General features: G+C 37.5%; 1 protein-coding gene across 5 annotated transcripts in view; it reads right to left on the minus strand.

Annotated features, from left to right (window-relative positions):
• Positions 1-16,142, minus strand: part of COL19A1 (collagen type XIX alpha 1 chain) — a 199,407-nt gene that overhangs the window by 26,712 nt on the left and 156,553 nt on the right. For 3 of the 5 annotated variants that reach the window (XM_052781799.1, XM_052781796.1, XM_052781798.1), the window contains 15 exons: positions 15,690-15,779; positions 15,289-15,333; positions 15,107-15,184; positions 13,756-13,791; positions 13,592-13,645; positions 13,450-13,503; positions 10,607-10,648; positions 9,414-9,467; positions 8,561-8,614; positions 5,408-5,461; positions 4,401-4,454; positions 2,257-2,301; positions 1,580-1,630; positions 1,452-1,496; positions 478-504 (listed from right to left, as the gene is read on the minus strand). In XM_052781799.1, the coding sequence (XP_052637759.1) occupies positions 478-504; positions 1,452-1,496; positions 1,580-1,630; positions 2,257-2,301; positions 4,401-4,454; positions 5,408-5,461; positions 8,561-8,614; positions 9,414-9,467; positions 10,607-10,648; positions 13,450-13,503; positions 13,592-13,645; positions 13,756-13,791; positions 15,107-15,184; positions 15,289-15,333; positions 15,690-15,779 (783 nt within the window). Of the gene's footprint in view, positions 1-477; positions 505-1,451; positions 1,497-1,579; positions 1,631-2,256; positions 2,302-4,400; positions 4,455-5,403; positions 5,462-8,560; positions 8,615-9,413; positions 9,468-10,606; positions 10,649-13,449; positions 13,504-13,591; positions 13,646-13,755; positions 13,792-15,106; positions 15,185-15,288; positions 15,334-15,689; positions 15,780-16,142 lie in introns of all 5 variants that reach the window. The other 2 variants (XM_052781797.1, XM_052781801.1) reach the window with 1 other exon arrangement.

Here is a 16,142-nt window from a genome sequence, read left to right on the forward strand (position 1 = left end):
TTATCATCTTGCTCACCAGAAGCAATGTGATCATACCGTAAGTAACCGTCATGACATTTCCAAAGAAAACACCAACATGCTAGTTGTTACTAGCTAGCATGACATAGCGCACTGTCCTTTCTCCCCTATCACTTTCAAATTTAACGTTGAGAAGAATCTAACAGCCCTTAAGGTATTGTCTACCTTTATTTCACATTCTTTATTCTTCGATATATCCAGGGACAGCTCAGCAGAGATGAATCCACAAGCAGTCAATACTATGTTCAGTCATTCATTATATTATCACTTAGAACTATTTACCAGAAACTGCAAAATTTGCAAGCTTGGCAATTAAAAAGGCTTTTTCAGATGTACTGATTCTGCAGGAGGTAAGCTACCTGCTACACAGTGTTAATAGACTCTTCCACCCTTGTGACTAAGATCATGTGTTGAACTACTTGGGGAGTTCTCTATCATGACCAAAAAATACATACATACCACTGTGCCAGGATCTCCTTTTGGACCCTGCAAAGAAATGAAGAAGTGGAAACACATTTAAAAAAGAACAGTTATGCACTAAGACGATATTTTTTTGTATTACTGCATTATGAGTACACTTTGCTAATGCAGTGCACTTAAGAATCAGTATTAAGTTCAGCCCTCTCAGCTGATTAATTTAGTGTAAAATCTTAGTAATATTTGGGTTTTGTTTTGCTGTTCCAGAATACAGAGAAAGACAGCTCTGCGGTCCAGTGCGAGCCCATGACTACAAATGGCACATAACGTAAGGACAAAGTCCTTACTGATGGCTACAACATTTTTACGGGGTTACCAAAATGACAATCATCTTAAAAAAGTAGAACTTGCCTATGACGCTAGCAAGAAGGAGGACCTAAATAAGTGCACAGCATCTTTGGCTCCACAGAACCAAAGCAACATCGTCCAGGGGCAAGGTGGTGCATCTGCACTCTGCAGCATTGGAGACACCAGCCCTGTATTATTGCCAGAATATAATTCTCGTTTTTACACATTTTTCTGCACTGTAGCGACACGTAGTGAATCAGTGACAGAACTGAGATCAGAATTCATGAGCTTGTCATTTCTAGCACTAAATTTAATCCATTATAAAACTATGCCATCGCTAACTATAAATACTATATTACACATTTTAAGATATTAGGATAGTTTCAATAAAGAGTCCAATATCAAATTATGTACCATTTTCACAGCCTTTACTTGCCAGGGTGAAATACTTAAATCAGAATAAACTACTTTCCAAAATGGGCTAAAATGCCTGCTAAACACATAAAAGCATGTACTTTTATCATTTACTACATACCAATCAGACCCTTATTTTTTCTTTCACATATAAAATCAAATTCCATGCCACTTACCAAACTGCATGCAACTAACCAACCCCTTTGCTACTACGTTAATTAACTATTAGAAATTATGTTTCTGTTAATACTTACTGGAGGTCCTGGTGGACCTGGATAACTAGCGACACTCACACCTCCCTGCAACAGCAAGTTTAAAAGTTGAGTTGGGCCAAAATCAGGTGTTGATGGAAAAAAAAAAAATTAACATTCAAGAGAAATACCTGGAGTTTATATAAGCTGCTCATTCCATTTCTTTCATTGTAAGGCATACCCTTTAAAACATAAAACCCAAGTAAGTGTCACAACTATGAATTATAAAGGCAGAACCCTTGCCCTATTCAAGCCCCGTAGCTCAGCAAAGCTGTGGTATCGTTTTTGTTCTCGATCAATTTTTCAAAGACTCCAGACATTTCAGTAAGAACAGAAGATACAAACCAATGTGGCTTGGGACTTTTTTTTGAATTATGAAACCAGAAACCTGTAACTCTCAGTGTACGTTACATTTTGATATTTATTATTAGAATTCTCCAGAATTAATTTTGTGTTAGGTACTATTCCAGTTAATTTGGAGTCCAGTGAGCTCCACAGACTTTCCCTAGGTACCTTGAGTTCCCTGACCTCAGGTACCCAAGCTGTCTAAATTCCTCTAATAACACTGGACACCAAGGTTAACTTATTTGACCAAGTTTCTAGGATGGCTCTAGTGATCTGAACTTACTCAGCTATGAATCACAAGAAAAAAAAGGAATACAGAAACCTTTTGCAAAAAGACATTGTTGTCTTCCTGCACTATTAATACGTATTAGATTGACAGTCAATTCTTCATATTACGTCACGTTTTACTCACAGGTATATTGTTCCTAAAATAACATTCAAAATATAAATCAAAATGTCTCACCGGAGGCCCAGGTGGTCCAGGTTTCCCAGGAGAACCTTCACTACCCTAGTACAGCAAGAGATTCATATAACTCATTTACTGTAACTGATGTCCAGATCTATTCCATACCCAAGCTATGATGACCATAATGACAATAAACAAGAGATACAGTCAATATGAACAGGCAATATCAAGAATAAATTCTGCCCAGCTCCTGCTTGAGCTTTAGGCAAGTTATTAATCATTACTTTATACTAGTTTTTTATTTTGTTAGTTACTTGATGCTTTATGTGTAGTAACTTCCTTGTGGCAAAATAGTAGTGGTAACCTGGGTTGTGAAACACTTCATATATACCAGGAAGGGGGGGGGGGGGGGGGGGGGGGGGAAGGAAAAAAAAAAGAGTTGTTAATATCAATTTCTAAGCAACTGGCAGATGAAAGTTAACTTTCATTTTATGCTTTGTATATTATTTTGCAAAAGCCAATCCTCAGTTGATCATTCACAGGTAAATAAAGAAGAGCTACAGTTTCAGAAGTTCTGTTTATTTAGAAACACATTGAAGATCTTCTTTATTAAGAGACATAATGAATACCTTTTTGTTTTTTTACTGTAAAATATTCATTTGTGGTTACCTGCATCTGTAGTCTGTTCTGCTGACATGCACTGAATTGCTTACATTAAAAAAAAATGCTTCTGAGCTTTTGTCCCAGCAGAATGGTGGGGTCTCAGAACAGTACAGAATTACAAAGGTTTCAATATCAAGTTTCCCAAACAAGATCTTTTCAAAATCTCATCACTATGATTCAGTTAAAAACACTGTATAATTTGGAACAAGTCTGCCAGAATTTTTCACTGACTTTGTTGGATCTTATTAAACATATGTCAGTGAGACACTTAGGCTGCATCTTTAAAATTATTAAGGTGGCAAAAGTCAAGATAAGTGTTCAATAGCAATAATTAGCTCATCAGAAAAATATAATTGTAATTAAATGTTTATACTAGGATAATTTCCAAATGGTCCTGCTAATTGATAGAAACTGTCAGCCTCCAAAGAGCGATTTGGAGTACTTCACGGGAAATAAAAATACTGTACTTTAGAAAGCAGATTATATGATCATTCCTCAAACATGTTCCCCAGGTGAAGGAAGGAGGAGGAAATTACTCTGGCTATATTTCAGTTGACTTCATCACTCTTCAGCCATTTGACTTTTGCCCTTTTTGATCTATGAGATACTACTTACAGAGCAGTGGCTTCTCATTCCCATCTGTGTGTGAATTGTAAACAAGGAACTAACAGAGACTTGTGTTTTGCATTCGGTTACATAAAAAGGAGGCAAGTGTGGTAAGTTTTTGCTATTATGGTCTGCAAGGAGACAGCTCTCAATCAATTTTTATACTGAAATAATTTCAGAGCTTTACAAAACAGTTTCCTTTCTTACTCAGACCAGAGCTAAGGTTTTGCAGAGTATTAGTACGATCACATACATTGATGTGGCAGTGCTCTGCCTGGAAAACTCCAGGCTACAGCCAAAAAAAGCTTCAGAAAAGTGTATTCATATACAAATGGAGAACTTGTCCCAGAAAGCATTCTACAGCAAACTAAGTTCGTCTGCGGTATTTCACTGATCTGAGGTGCCCAAGAAATGAATTTGACCTCTTAGTTCGAGTGCCTGATAAAAGAGCACATAAAACGTTGATAGAAAGCAGTGCTGTAACAGTGTAAATTAAGTATAAAGGAAGCTTATATGTTTTTGCAGAATAACTTATACTCAATAACTTCCAGTACTTGTGAAACACTTGTAAAGTATGCAATTACTTTTGACTAAAATACTGGTAAGAGAATGAGAAGCAGAGCAAGCAGTAACTAGTCATATACTATTTCACAAATGTATTTTCACTTTCCTAAATTTTATATAATATGTGATACTTAGAGAACATTCTCTGCAACTTACATACACCACAGGGACTATGCTTCAAAATATAAGCCCATATATATGGCATTGTTTGGGGAAAGTCCTTGTATTAAGGCACAAATACAAGTTAACTTGAAAGCATACGTCAAGTTCTTGTTTGCGTTCTATGTTAAAAAAACCCCAAAACATAGGAGCGTAATGGGATTGCAAAACCTTCACGGATCTTAACCAAGACTAAAAAGAAGGAATACCTTTTCGCCTTTTGACCCTGCTGGACCAGGATGTCCAGGTCTTCCTGTGACTCCCTGCACAACACAGTATCAGTTTATATTAGTTAAGAAACAATGAAACACAGTATTTCTGCATTGCAGCTTAGTTTTTAAAAGTTGTACTTTTTGAAGGTAATTTAAAACTAATTATGCTTCTCCTCCAGGTTTAAATACTTCTCTTCTGTTTGATACAACAGCTGTGTCCTTCTGATAAGCCCTTTGAAGGGTAAAACTTGTGTTTGCGGTTGCATTTTCACCTTGGCAGACTAAATGCACTGACCTTAACTGGCATCTCTTGATACTGCTAAGAATCATGCTTTACTGCTAAAATGCCAATTTACATACGCCATATTAAACTTCCTAACTGTGTTACAGTTTTTGAAAGAAGGGAAACATTAGTACTGTCAGCAACCTAGGAATGAATAATGATCATACTAACTAATGTGATCCCATCCAGTATGTAGAAAATAAAATTTTTAAAAAATTTCCAAGAGGAGTTTTCCCAGAAATACCAACATTTTTAATGATATTTTTTAGTGACTTTAAATATTGTCAGCTTGTTCTCATACTTTTTTTATTGTGAAACCAAGTGATTAATTGGTTTCAGCATTAAATGTCTTCAGAATGCCTAGCTGGAATTATATTTAGATTTTTATTACTAACATTATTACTGTAACTTGGGGACAAATACATAATTAACTGCAAGTTTGCACATCATAAGTCATGTAACCTCACAGAGTCTCTAGTAATGCCAAAACTGCAAACTCGTTTACGTTACATAAACCTTGAGCCCTGACAATGACAGTATTTTCAGTAACATCAACTCACAACATAGTTTCTTTTATTAGAGCCAATACGGGTCAGATTTTATTATCGCTCTCCTAAAAGCCAAAAGAAAGGACAAGAAACTAAGAAGATGAAGTTTTACTAGATAGTTGTAGCAACCTCTGCAGGGAGAGATTAGAACACAGGCGATACCACACACTTACAGACGGTCCACTGGGTCCTGGTACGCCTGGCAGTCCAGGAGCACCTCGGAGGCCCTGGAAATTAAAAAAGCATGTCTATTTCCTCTCCCACTTATACCTCAAAAACTACTTATATTCAGCGTGTCCAGCAGTATTATAACTATATTAAAGCGCATTTTCATCTAAAAGGTTGGCATTATTTTTAGGAATGTAAAAAAAAGCCCCACTATGCAGGGAGGAGATTGTCATTGAACAAGGTTAGAGACAACTTCTTGCTTGACTGATAAACAACACTTGTCCTTCAACCCTTCACACTGTTAGCTTACGCCCTGTATAAATTTTGCTCTTTAGTTGTGCAGATAAGAGCAGGACATCTGGCTTTTCCTTGGAGATTAATTTTCTATTTTCTATCGCTAAAAGTTTTTTCTTTGCTGGTGAGAAGATGTCTACTCAGACTTCTCAATGTTACCTGATACCTAAATGCAATGATGCTTTCTGCCTGATTTATAGATTTTGCTTTTTTGATAACAGAACATGACAGTTTTCATAGTATTTAATGATCTACTTCCCTGCTCTTATTCTATTTGATTGCCTGGAAGTCGATGGATTCTGGTATCCACTTACTAAACATACAGGCGTGCAAATTACTACAGTGGATGCAGGTAGGATTTGAGACAAGCCTGCACGTCACTGAAATCTTTCCTCTGCCACAGCAGGCTTAGGTGCAATTTTAGACGCGTAAAAGTCATGCACTAATGAGAGCTAATCGCTCTCAGTTCCCCCCATCATCCACAAAGGGAAATAGGTCCCTCCCAGCAGTGATTCATTTTATCTGCAGAGGGTACCTACCCTCTGACACGAGGAATCACCTCAGAAAAGGCGTATTTCTCATGTCAAATGCAGTGTTTAAGAAGGCACGGCTAAGGGGGTAGTCTAGAAAACCACAGAGGTCAGTCACCCTGAAATAAGGGCTCCGAGAGGGAGAGACTGAGCGAAAAACTCCTGACAGAAATAAATCAGGAAAGGTGTGGAGATGGAGAGAGACATTGATTTCCCTTTCTTGCTCCTACACAGAGGACATAGATCCACCTCTGCAGCTCTTCAGAGTGGCGATCCAACTGTTAATGTGTTCTCCGCTCATTTGGAATTACTTTACTCTGACAGCACAGTCACCTGGAAAATGAATGTGAAGCCAAAGGAACATTTTCTGTCATTCTTATTACTGATGTTAGAAAAACCCTCCCCTGAAAAAAAGGAATGTTTTAAAAAGGAAGGGAACTAAGCTTCAATAAAGATTAAAGGGCTGTTTGAAGGCACATGGAAGTTAAGGAGCGTATTTCAAGGAGCTTCAGGTGGGCTTCTCAATCTCTCTTCCCGTTCCCATGCTAACCAAATCACAAAAATGAAAACAAATGCATTCTTTTACAATTTGTAAATTTTTTAAAAAAGTTACTTTTAAACTTTGTAAACTCTTTCATACGTGTTTCTGAAAATAAATTCGCTTGCACCCTCAGAAATTCATAATCAAAAGCTGCTGCTAAACACTGAAAGTATCAGAGCTACGGCAGCTAACCAGCTATCAAACGGTGAAGAAGCGTGTGAAAAGCTAACTTGCTAACACAGCACAGCACCCTACTGAATCAATAAAAAAATTCAGAATGAGTTTACTCTGGAGTCCTTTAAAAAAACCCTAACTGCCAGTTATAATCTTGCCTTTCCCTTATTACCTTCTTAATTGCCTCTAATATCTCACTTGATTCTGATACTTGATAGTATCCTAATTGTTGAAACTGTTTTGCTAATGCCTCAAACTGCTAGGGTTGAATTGTAGAGGTACCCTATAGGGCACATGAAGGATGTGTCACTTTCCCATTTATTTTTTAAGTAAAATTCTGCTTGGGCTTCACATATAGCTGCCCCATCATTTTAAGGTCTATGTTCTAAATCCGACCTCAGGAAGCACTTGCTTTTAAGAAGCAAAGACATTATAAGCTCTACAGATTGTGTAAAAACAAAGAGGAAAAATAAGCATGACACTTTAGTCTGACAATCTGCTAAATTCTGGGGTAAAGCAGTAGCAGGAATACATATCTAATGCTTCTGCTGCATCTTTTTTTTCCTCATATAACTGTTTACTTTTGGAAGCCAAGGATCCTGATGAACACAGATTTTTTTGAGAATTATTCTCATTCTACTACTGTTTGAAAATTCTTACTATATTATGGCCTTAGCGCCAAAGAAATGTAAAACGCTCATAAAGAATTACAAACCCCTCAATCAATAAGCTCTAAATTCCTTTCATATTTTCCAGGTGCTTCCTCTTGTAGCCAGCACTCCCAAATTACAAGAGAGTAGTACGTATTTAACAGTGCCACTTAAGTATTGTGGAATTTTGAAGTGTTCACCAAATATTTTGTAACAGACTACTTATTTTAACTCCTTCAGTTGGCTAAGGTCACTAGGAAATTCATTTATTTACTCAGATTCATTTGCTTAATAGCTTCTGCTTTGGTAATTTTTTTTTTTTGGACAGAGACTGGTCTTGAACTGTTAACTGCAAATATTTCAATATAAAATGAAAGCTACAACAGCTATTTTGGATTCGGCACCACAAGTCACGTGGCTTTTTTTACTTCTCCATAAGGACATAAAAATAACTCTAAGAATGCAGTATATGATGCAAAATACTTTAAATATTTTAAATTAAGTCTCTTCAAATATTTTCCAGTTTCCACTTAATAGTAATTGCTGCTATAACTGTTCCCATCAGAGTATTTGCCTAATGGAATGTTTTTGAAAGTGAATTTTAAAGGGGAACTAACACAATGAAAGCAAATATTTTATAAAACATGAAGTATTTTCTGAAAATATTTGGCATTTGCCTTTTTATTGCTGTATCCTATACACCTAAAAATTAGCATTTAAATGTCTGTGAGGCTTTAAAATATATAAATGAGCAAAAATCCTCAAACAAAAATTAAAAAGATGTTATTTAACTGAATAATAGCATTTAATCTTGTTGAAAATTCAGAATTGAGGGCTATTTATAGTAATACATTACTATCTCAGCAGGTTTAAAGAACTGAATAACATTCTGTGCATTTCATTCTCGGTCTAGATCTTTATTCAGGTTCAGATAAGAATGCAACCGCTATAGAAATGAAGTAATTTTACCTCATCGCCCTTTTCTCCAGTAAGCCCAGGAAATCCACGTTCACCTTTGCTTCCCTATGAAAATGTAACATTCAAACAAATATTTTCTATTAGAGAACAATGAATTTCACACTCTGTAGGGCATTTTATGACCTATATTTAATATGTGCGAGTATGAAGCCCTTACAGCAATAGTGCCTAAACCAGAAACTTTAAAATATGCCTCCCATCAGGGTGAAAGGAAATGAGTGGTTTTTATGCAGTAGGCAAACCAGCCAAAAGGCCTGATGGAGACACCTTATTAATACCAAAGAGCTTAAACGCTTGCTGAAACGGAGAAAGTACACTTTCATGGAATTAGGCTCAACTATAGGAGACATCTATATATAGGTCAAACCATGTGGCATTTGATCTGATTACAGTGAAGCAGAATTTTGATTGACGTCAGTGAAACTGCAAGTCCCATGGGAAAGCGGTGCAAAGGCACAGGGCGATCCAGCTGTTGCACACTCGAGGGAGATACGGGAAGCTTCCTTCTTCACCGCAGAATTCTTGCGTGCCTGACTCACCTAAAAAGAGCCCATAGATTGCAACGTCCTACTGGACAGTCAGATCTGAGCTAGCTTTAATGGGCACAAGACACAGAAGAGCTATCCTGGCTTGGGACCCAACTCAGGTTATTTTGCTTACTGTCCTGAGAGAAAAGGCAAACTGACACAGGAAAAAGGGCTGAACCGTAAAAATCGTTTGAAACTTTAGGCTGCTCAGATGCTACAGGGATAGGGATCAGACAAAAAAGTCTCAGAGATAAGAGTCTGGCCTTTTACTTTTAACAAGCAACAAAGCCATGTAAAGTACTCTCTTCAAAACTTACCTTTGGCCCTTCTCTACCAGGGATGCCTGGAGGACCTCTTGTGCCAGGATCACCCTGAGGAACAGAGAGAAAGCGAAGTGACAAATAACCATTTTTGTGACATAGGCAGAAGGCCTGACCGATGCAGACAGCTTCCTTCCTGCCTCTGTCACCATCCCTTTGTTTTACCCCAAAGCCTTCTCTTCAGTCCTTTCTCTCTTCTACACAATGTACTTGTTCAGATATCCTTCCTTCTTTCCTTCCCCATCTCTCTCACACTCTGCTCAAACCATGCTAACAGAGTTTTAGCTTCATTTTGAGAGGACTCATAAATGCCTTCAGTGTGGATAGTCCCAGACACATCTCCGATTAGGTTTGAGCAAACCATCTTCCTTTTAAGGAGTAGGTAGAGAAGAAAGTTACTTCTTACTCTCACCAGCTTCAAATTTATAGTTATTTTAAATGTGATTCCTGCTCTGTTGACAGAAGCATTTTCCAGCTAAATTACAATCTTATAGAAGCGCTAACTATGAACCACAGAGAAATGAAGAATGGAGCATAAAGAATCAGTAAGAGAGAGAATTGATAAAGAGGTAGAAAAGCAGGTACAGGATAAAGACAATACAATTGCAAACAGAAAGAATCAGGGAAAAGCCCAAAGGTAGACCTAAAAGAAATCAAATTTGGGAATGCGAAAGTCAATAAACCCTAAATACATGTATTAATAAAGGATAGTAAAATAGGATAATCCCTCTCTTCAGAAATGATGTGTGCTTTTCATGTGGAAATCCTTCTGAGCACACTTTTCATTCTGGAATATGGCAGACCACTTCAAATTTCATTATTTTTCAAAATAATACCTTAGAAATTCTAGACTATTTTTCCCATTCGGTGTATTACCAACCTTAATGCTACAAAGTAAAGCAGAGAATGGGGTATACTTGTAGCAATTCATACTGTGGCCTGGATGTGCTGAACAGGCACTTGCTGGCTACTACCTCACATACCGTTCAAACACTATTTTGCAAAATTCCTACAAAATGCATTTCTTGAGTATTTTTTAAAAACAAAACAAAAATCAACAAAAATCTCAAAATTATTTTAGCCTAGTCAAGTAGGTCCGAATTGAACCTATAGAAACTTTCAAGTGCATATTCTGGTTTAAAAAGCATGCTTAGAGTAAACAAAGATATTTAACCTCTGAAAGCGCTTACCTTCAGTACAGCACCCATATCTCCCACAAGTGGCAGTGCAATCTGAAATTAAAAAAGGCAGCTGCAGTTAACGTTTTACACAACACTACCGATTCAGATGGGTTCTCACTGGTTCTAAAGTTTATATTGTTGCACACATAGCTGATTACATATATATTGGTTGAAGCTATTTTTTTTACGAAAAATCAAAAGAAAAATCAGGGTTTCAAATATAGTTAAATATCGCTCTCTATCCAACCTAACAATGTAATTCTTCTTTACAATTCCAATGGAGTTCCTTAAACCATGACAACAGCATAACTCCAGAACATAGTAAATTTCACTTTAAAATAATAATAATAATAATATATTGTTGTTTTTGTAGCATACCAGCAACAACTTACCGCTGTTGGAAAGTCTCACAGACTATTCTCACCTGATTATCTTCAATTGTTTTCCTTCTGCTTTCTCCTAGGCTCTGACTCTACTGTGAACTGTAGCATGAATTGTGGAGATGTCAAAGCTAACTTCAATAAACTAGCTCAGATACTGGAAATAACCCAGCTACAGCAACATAAGCAATGTATGCAGTACTTTGTCCTGCCTTTAAACATTAAGAATTAGCGCAAAACTCTGTGGTGCCACCACTAAATTGCCACCAGTACTAAAGCTAACCCATTTAAAGCTCAATCAATAGGTTTACACTGTACTGCAATGTATCTCAGATTTCCAAATGCTGCCATTAAACCTATATTTAAAGACTCCCTGTAAAAACTGATTGCGCTGGTTATCATCAGCTTCACTCAGAGACTCTTCAATTACCAATGCTGATTTCTTCTTCTTGCAATTGCTAAGCAAAAATAGCCCTGCGCATGCTATAAAATTAGACACATTCAAAATTTGTTACCGCTTTTGTTCAGTCTGTTTCAATCATTCCCATCTTGAAGAAGAAAAATAAAATGTAAGCACTTTTGTAGCATATTAGAAAAACTGTCGGTTGGTAGCAATGGGTGTCAAATACCAGCTCAAGAGAAGCACTGCTGAATGTACTTAACCATAGGTGTAATCAGGAGTCCACCATTTACAGGGTAGCATCACCACCTTTGAAAGCACGCTGAGTTTTCCAGGGTGAGACATAGGCACCTAACACAACCTAAGGACATAACTATGTAAGCTATGAAGTCCATCCTCTGCACAAAGGTAGACTGTACGTAGAGTGTCACCTGCTCTTAAAAACCTGTAACAAGGCTTAAAACCAACCACCACATCCCTATGTGGCCTGACTTTTCATCCTTTTCCTTGCGACAACATTTTACGGATAGGCAGGCCACTACCACGTCACCTCTTGGTCTTTCTGCTGGACTACACAAGTGTAATTTCCCGTCTCCCCTCTTCTCGAATGTTCTTATTTTACCTGCAATAGCACTTTATGGTACAGACCCCCAAACCCTCAGCGTGAAAGGGTCCTAACATCCAGCTGCAAGGGCACACCAGGTACGAGAGCAAGCCTGCTGCATTTGTGCCATACGGCCCATCTGCTCTGTACGCACAGCAAGTCCAGCCTAACTGCGCACGCACCGGAGAGTCATAGCCGTGTATGCTGAGTTCCGAATAAGTGTATGGTACGTGCTGGGCTTTTGAAAATGTTAAAATGGCCTTAATTCTCTGGACTCGCTCCTGCTTGCTAGAGTTTCCTTTAAAAATGTTCTCTCCAAAAAGAAGACTATTTCAGGAGAGCAAAAGGCAGTAATTCTCCTGTTAGTAAGTTTTACCATTTAGATCTGTTTAACAGTGGCATCAGATTTTTTACTCACATTTAGTTTACAGTGCACTGTGCCTTTCAGACCTATTCTACTTAGGGATATTGTTTTTTCTTATTAAGCACTTTATGCTCATCTGTCTTGAGTTTAATCTTGTTGACTTCAGACTGTCTCTGAATTTTAAGTTTTCATTATATTTTCAAAAAGCTAGCAATCTTTCCCAGTCCAATTGCAGTGTTTATATCTACTTATGCTAATGAAATTAAATCACTGACAAGAACCAGGCATGGGAAAGACCACTCTTTCCAAGAGTTGGGTCTCCAGTTGTTGGGACTCCAGACAGGAGCAGGAATAGCAACTGAAGTTTTGCCTTTATGCCAATTTTGCAGATATGCACATTAGACTCTCCTGACTCCCAAGTAAAATAATCAATTATCTTTAAGAGTACAGTTTGGTCTGAGGCACATGCAGGCTTTTTGGATCTTGCAGCGCTGGACTTTGCAAAATCTGTAAAGCTATAGCATTGTTAAATAAAAATCATTGCTGTAATACATACCCGAGAGGAGATGATAACTTCTAAAGTGTGGTGAAAGATCAGAATTTATTTAGTATTTTTGTTTTCAAACCCAGCCACTTAACTTTTCTTTAGTGCTAAAGGGAATTTATTGCTTTAGAGACTAACTATTCTCAGAATTTCATTAAAAATTAATGTCTCTCTTCTGCAGCACAGCAAAATTAGCTTCGGAATCCCCAAACTTTTCTCTTCAGTCTTTTAACAGGAATTATCACAGTATGCTCCTTAAAATTTGCATTATACAGAACTGCTTCTGAGACTGAGGAACACTATGCCAAGTTATAGCCTGGCAGAAACTCTAGTATACAAACTGTAACACCTGAAAACAAGGTACTTATCCTGTATATGTTAACATAAGTTTAATTTATACTGCAATGTAATCAAGTAAACAAACAAACAAAGGATCTAATAATTGAAAAATCAAATTAATTTCATCAGTTGGACTTCTAGACTTGCTAGGTTCTCTCACCTCCTTTAAATTTAGAATAATTGCACCAAAGCAAATGCCCAAGCTTTCTGTGTATACGTACAGGATCACCTGGAGGGCCTGGTAGTCCTGGTTTTCCATCTCTTCCTGGAGTGCCCTAGAAACAAATGTAAAATTTGATGGCCTTAAATCATTGTCGAGGGACACATTACTTCTTGCTGTATATATAGAAAACTGTCACTTACATTAATACCAGGGGTACCTGGAGTTCCTGGTAATCCTGGGGGTCCCCTAGGGCCCTAAGAGCAGGAAAGGTCATTTAGGATTTAAGACTATTTTTTTTTTTTTTACTGTAAACATCTTAAACTAAATTATTTTTTTAATATTAAAGAGAAAACTTATATCCTAGCTGCACACCTGTGGACCCAGTTGGACCTACTGGACCCTGAAAGAAAACTCCAAATAATCAGTAGTTACACTTTTTGGGACAAGGGAGATGAAATTCATAGAAAAATACTGAATGTGGGATATTGGTGCAGTTCGCATTGCAAGAAAGACTTGCTCTAAGGTTTGGCTTTAAATCCAAATCTAATTTTGCCAAAATCAGAGAATTCAAGATTTTGCTGAGGCCCATTTTTATGGGCAAGTAATACCAAAGAATAATGATCTATGGTGAAACTTGCTATTTAGCTAGGAGATTCATAAGAAAAGTTGATATTCAGTTGAATAAAAACAAATTAGATTGTTTAAATATAAATGGGTAATTTTTAAAATTCAGATTTGAAATTATTTGAACTGAATGAATTGTTTTTAAGGATAATTATTTTAGATTAAGATCTCACTGTGAAACTCTAGTCACCTTGTCAAACATTTTCTCTCTGTACCTGAGTCCTGTCAATAAACTGAACTGTATCAGCTGACTATATTGGTCTGGACTGAAGAGAGACTGCCCTGTTCATCACAGTAGAACTCATGTAATAACATGTACCACCCACCATCTACACCATCAATATCATCAATTTTTTTACTGAATACTCTGAAGACACTGGAGATGGCTTTATTTAAAGGCAATAGAAAGAAAGAAAGAAACCTGGGAAACAAGCTGAATAACTGAAACAGTTACTACTATACAAGTTTAGTACGAATGCTCTAGGTACACTGCATCAACTTGCTTCATGTTTGAATTATAACTGCACAGAACTGCGTGAAGCAAACTGTGCAAAATCAGGACTTCACTATTTCCTGGCCCAGTACCTGGCACGGTAAGATTCTCATTTATAAGCAGTAGACCTAAGCTTGTAATTAGCAGTCATCACAAATGCAAAAGCTAGGAGCTGATGCAAAGTCTTCCACATCTCTTCCATGTGTCTTTGCCTTTTCCAGTACCAGCATGGATTTCAAAATGCCATCATCTATGATGTCGAGTATACCTCTTCTCTTGTACCAGTTCTCAGGTTGGATTTTGCTGACAACTGCAAACAATTGTTGCTGACAGACACAGTTAGTCTGAAGATGTCTCAACACCATCGCTAGGAAGCTCATCTGTAGAGTAGCCATTGACTCTTTCAGTTCTCCAAGGCTTCCATTTCTCACTTAGCACTAGATCTTTCTGGGTCTGGATAAAGGGAAAAGATGCTGAGTTGGGTGTCGAGTCAGAAGGGAGTTCGTGGCATGGCTTTTTACTATCCTTTGTTTACTTGTTGCAGTTTTCTCAGCGATGCACAGCGAGAAGCCCAAATTCTGGGCGTTGGTATACTTACTGGTGATCCCTGAATGCCTATTCCCGGGGGCCCCATCTCCCCAGGTGCTCCTTGTACACCAGGTAGTCCTCTTTCTCCCTGAGAAGGGTACAAGGCTTTCAGTTACAACAGGTCTGAAAATGTAAACTAGCATATTATCCTTTTTTTTTTTTTTAGAAACAGAAATAATATATTTTTTATACCTTTGGCCCACGTGGACCGGGGTTTCCAGGAATACCAGTGGGACCCTAAAAAAAAAAAAAAAAAAAAAAAGGCAGGAAAAAAAAACAAATTACATTTTGAAATCAAAGACGCTAGTTGAATTTTATTGCCAAAGTTAGTCAGCCTTTATAAATAAACTATGACAGATTTACATATGTCTTCGTTGTTAATACCACTGTCACTAGGAGCATGTGTGAGCCTTACACTATTTCTAGACTATATTTTAGTACACTTACAATACCACTGTAACATATATTTCAATTTTGAAATTACATCCAAAAAAATACTTGTTCTGATTTCTTTCACTGCACAATGAGAATTCTTTAACTGTTGTCCCTGCAAGAAATAAAGTCATAAAAGCCTTTTCAGATTATGGACTTACTGGTCTTCCAGGCAGACTTGGTCCAGGAGGCCCCACATCACCTTTTGGACCTGGATGTCCAGGTGGTCCCATAATCCCACCAGGGTCCCCCTACAAGATAAATTTGAATTGCTAATTGAAATGTCAGAATTTCCTCTTATGAAAAAACTCTAAATATTATCAAGGTTATCCTAGAAAGTGCCAGTACTTTGAGGAGAAATAGAGAAGAACCGCCCCCTGCCATTTTCCTCCAAAAAGTTACAGAAGAGGAGGAGGCATGGACTACACAACCACTAATAGTAACTAGCATTCTCTTCGTTTTCCATGCTTGCAACACATCTGATCTACATTTCTTTGTCCCCAAGCCCCTAATAAGCAGGTCGTCATTAAACCCTGCCAATTAATTCATAGTAACAGCTTTAAACTGTCTCTCTCCAGCTATCTATCCCTAGTGCTAAACCCCTGGTCTTCACC

Source organism: Harpia harpyja, chromosome 3 (genome assembly GCF_026419915.1).
Source record: "Harpia harpyja isolate bHarHar1 chromosome 3, bHarHar1 primary haplotype, whole genome shotgun sequence".
In the NCBI taxonomy this organism is placed as follows: domain Eukaryota; kingdom Metazoa; phylum Chordata; class Aves; order Accipitriformes; family Accipitridae; genus Harpia; species Harpia harpyja.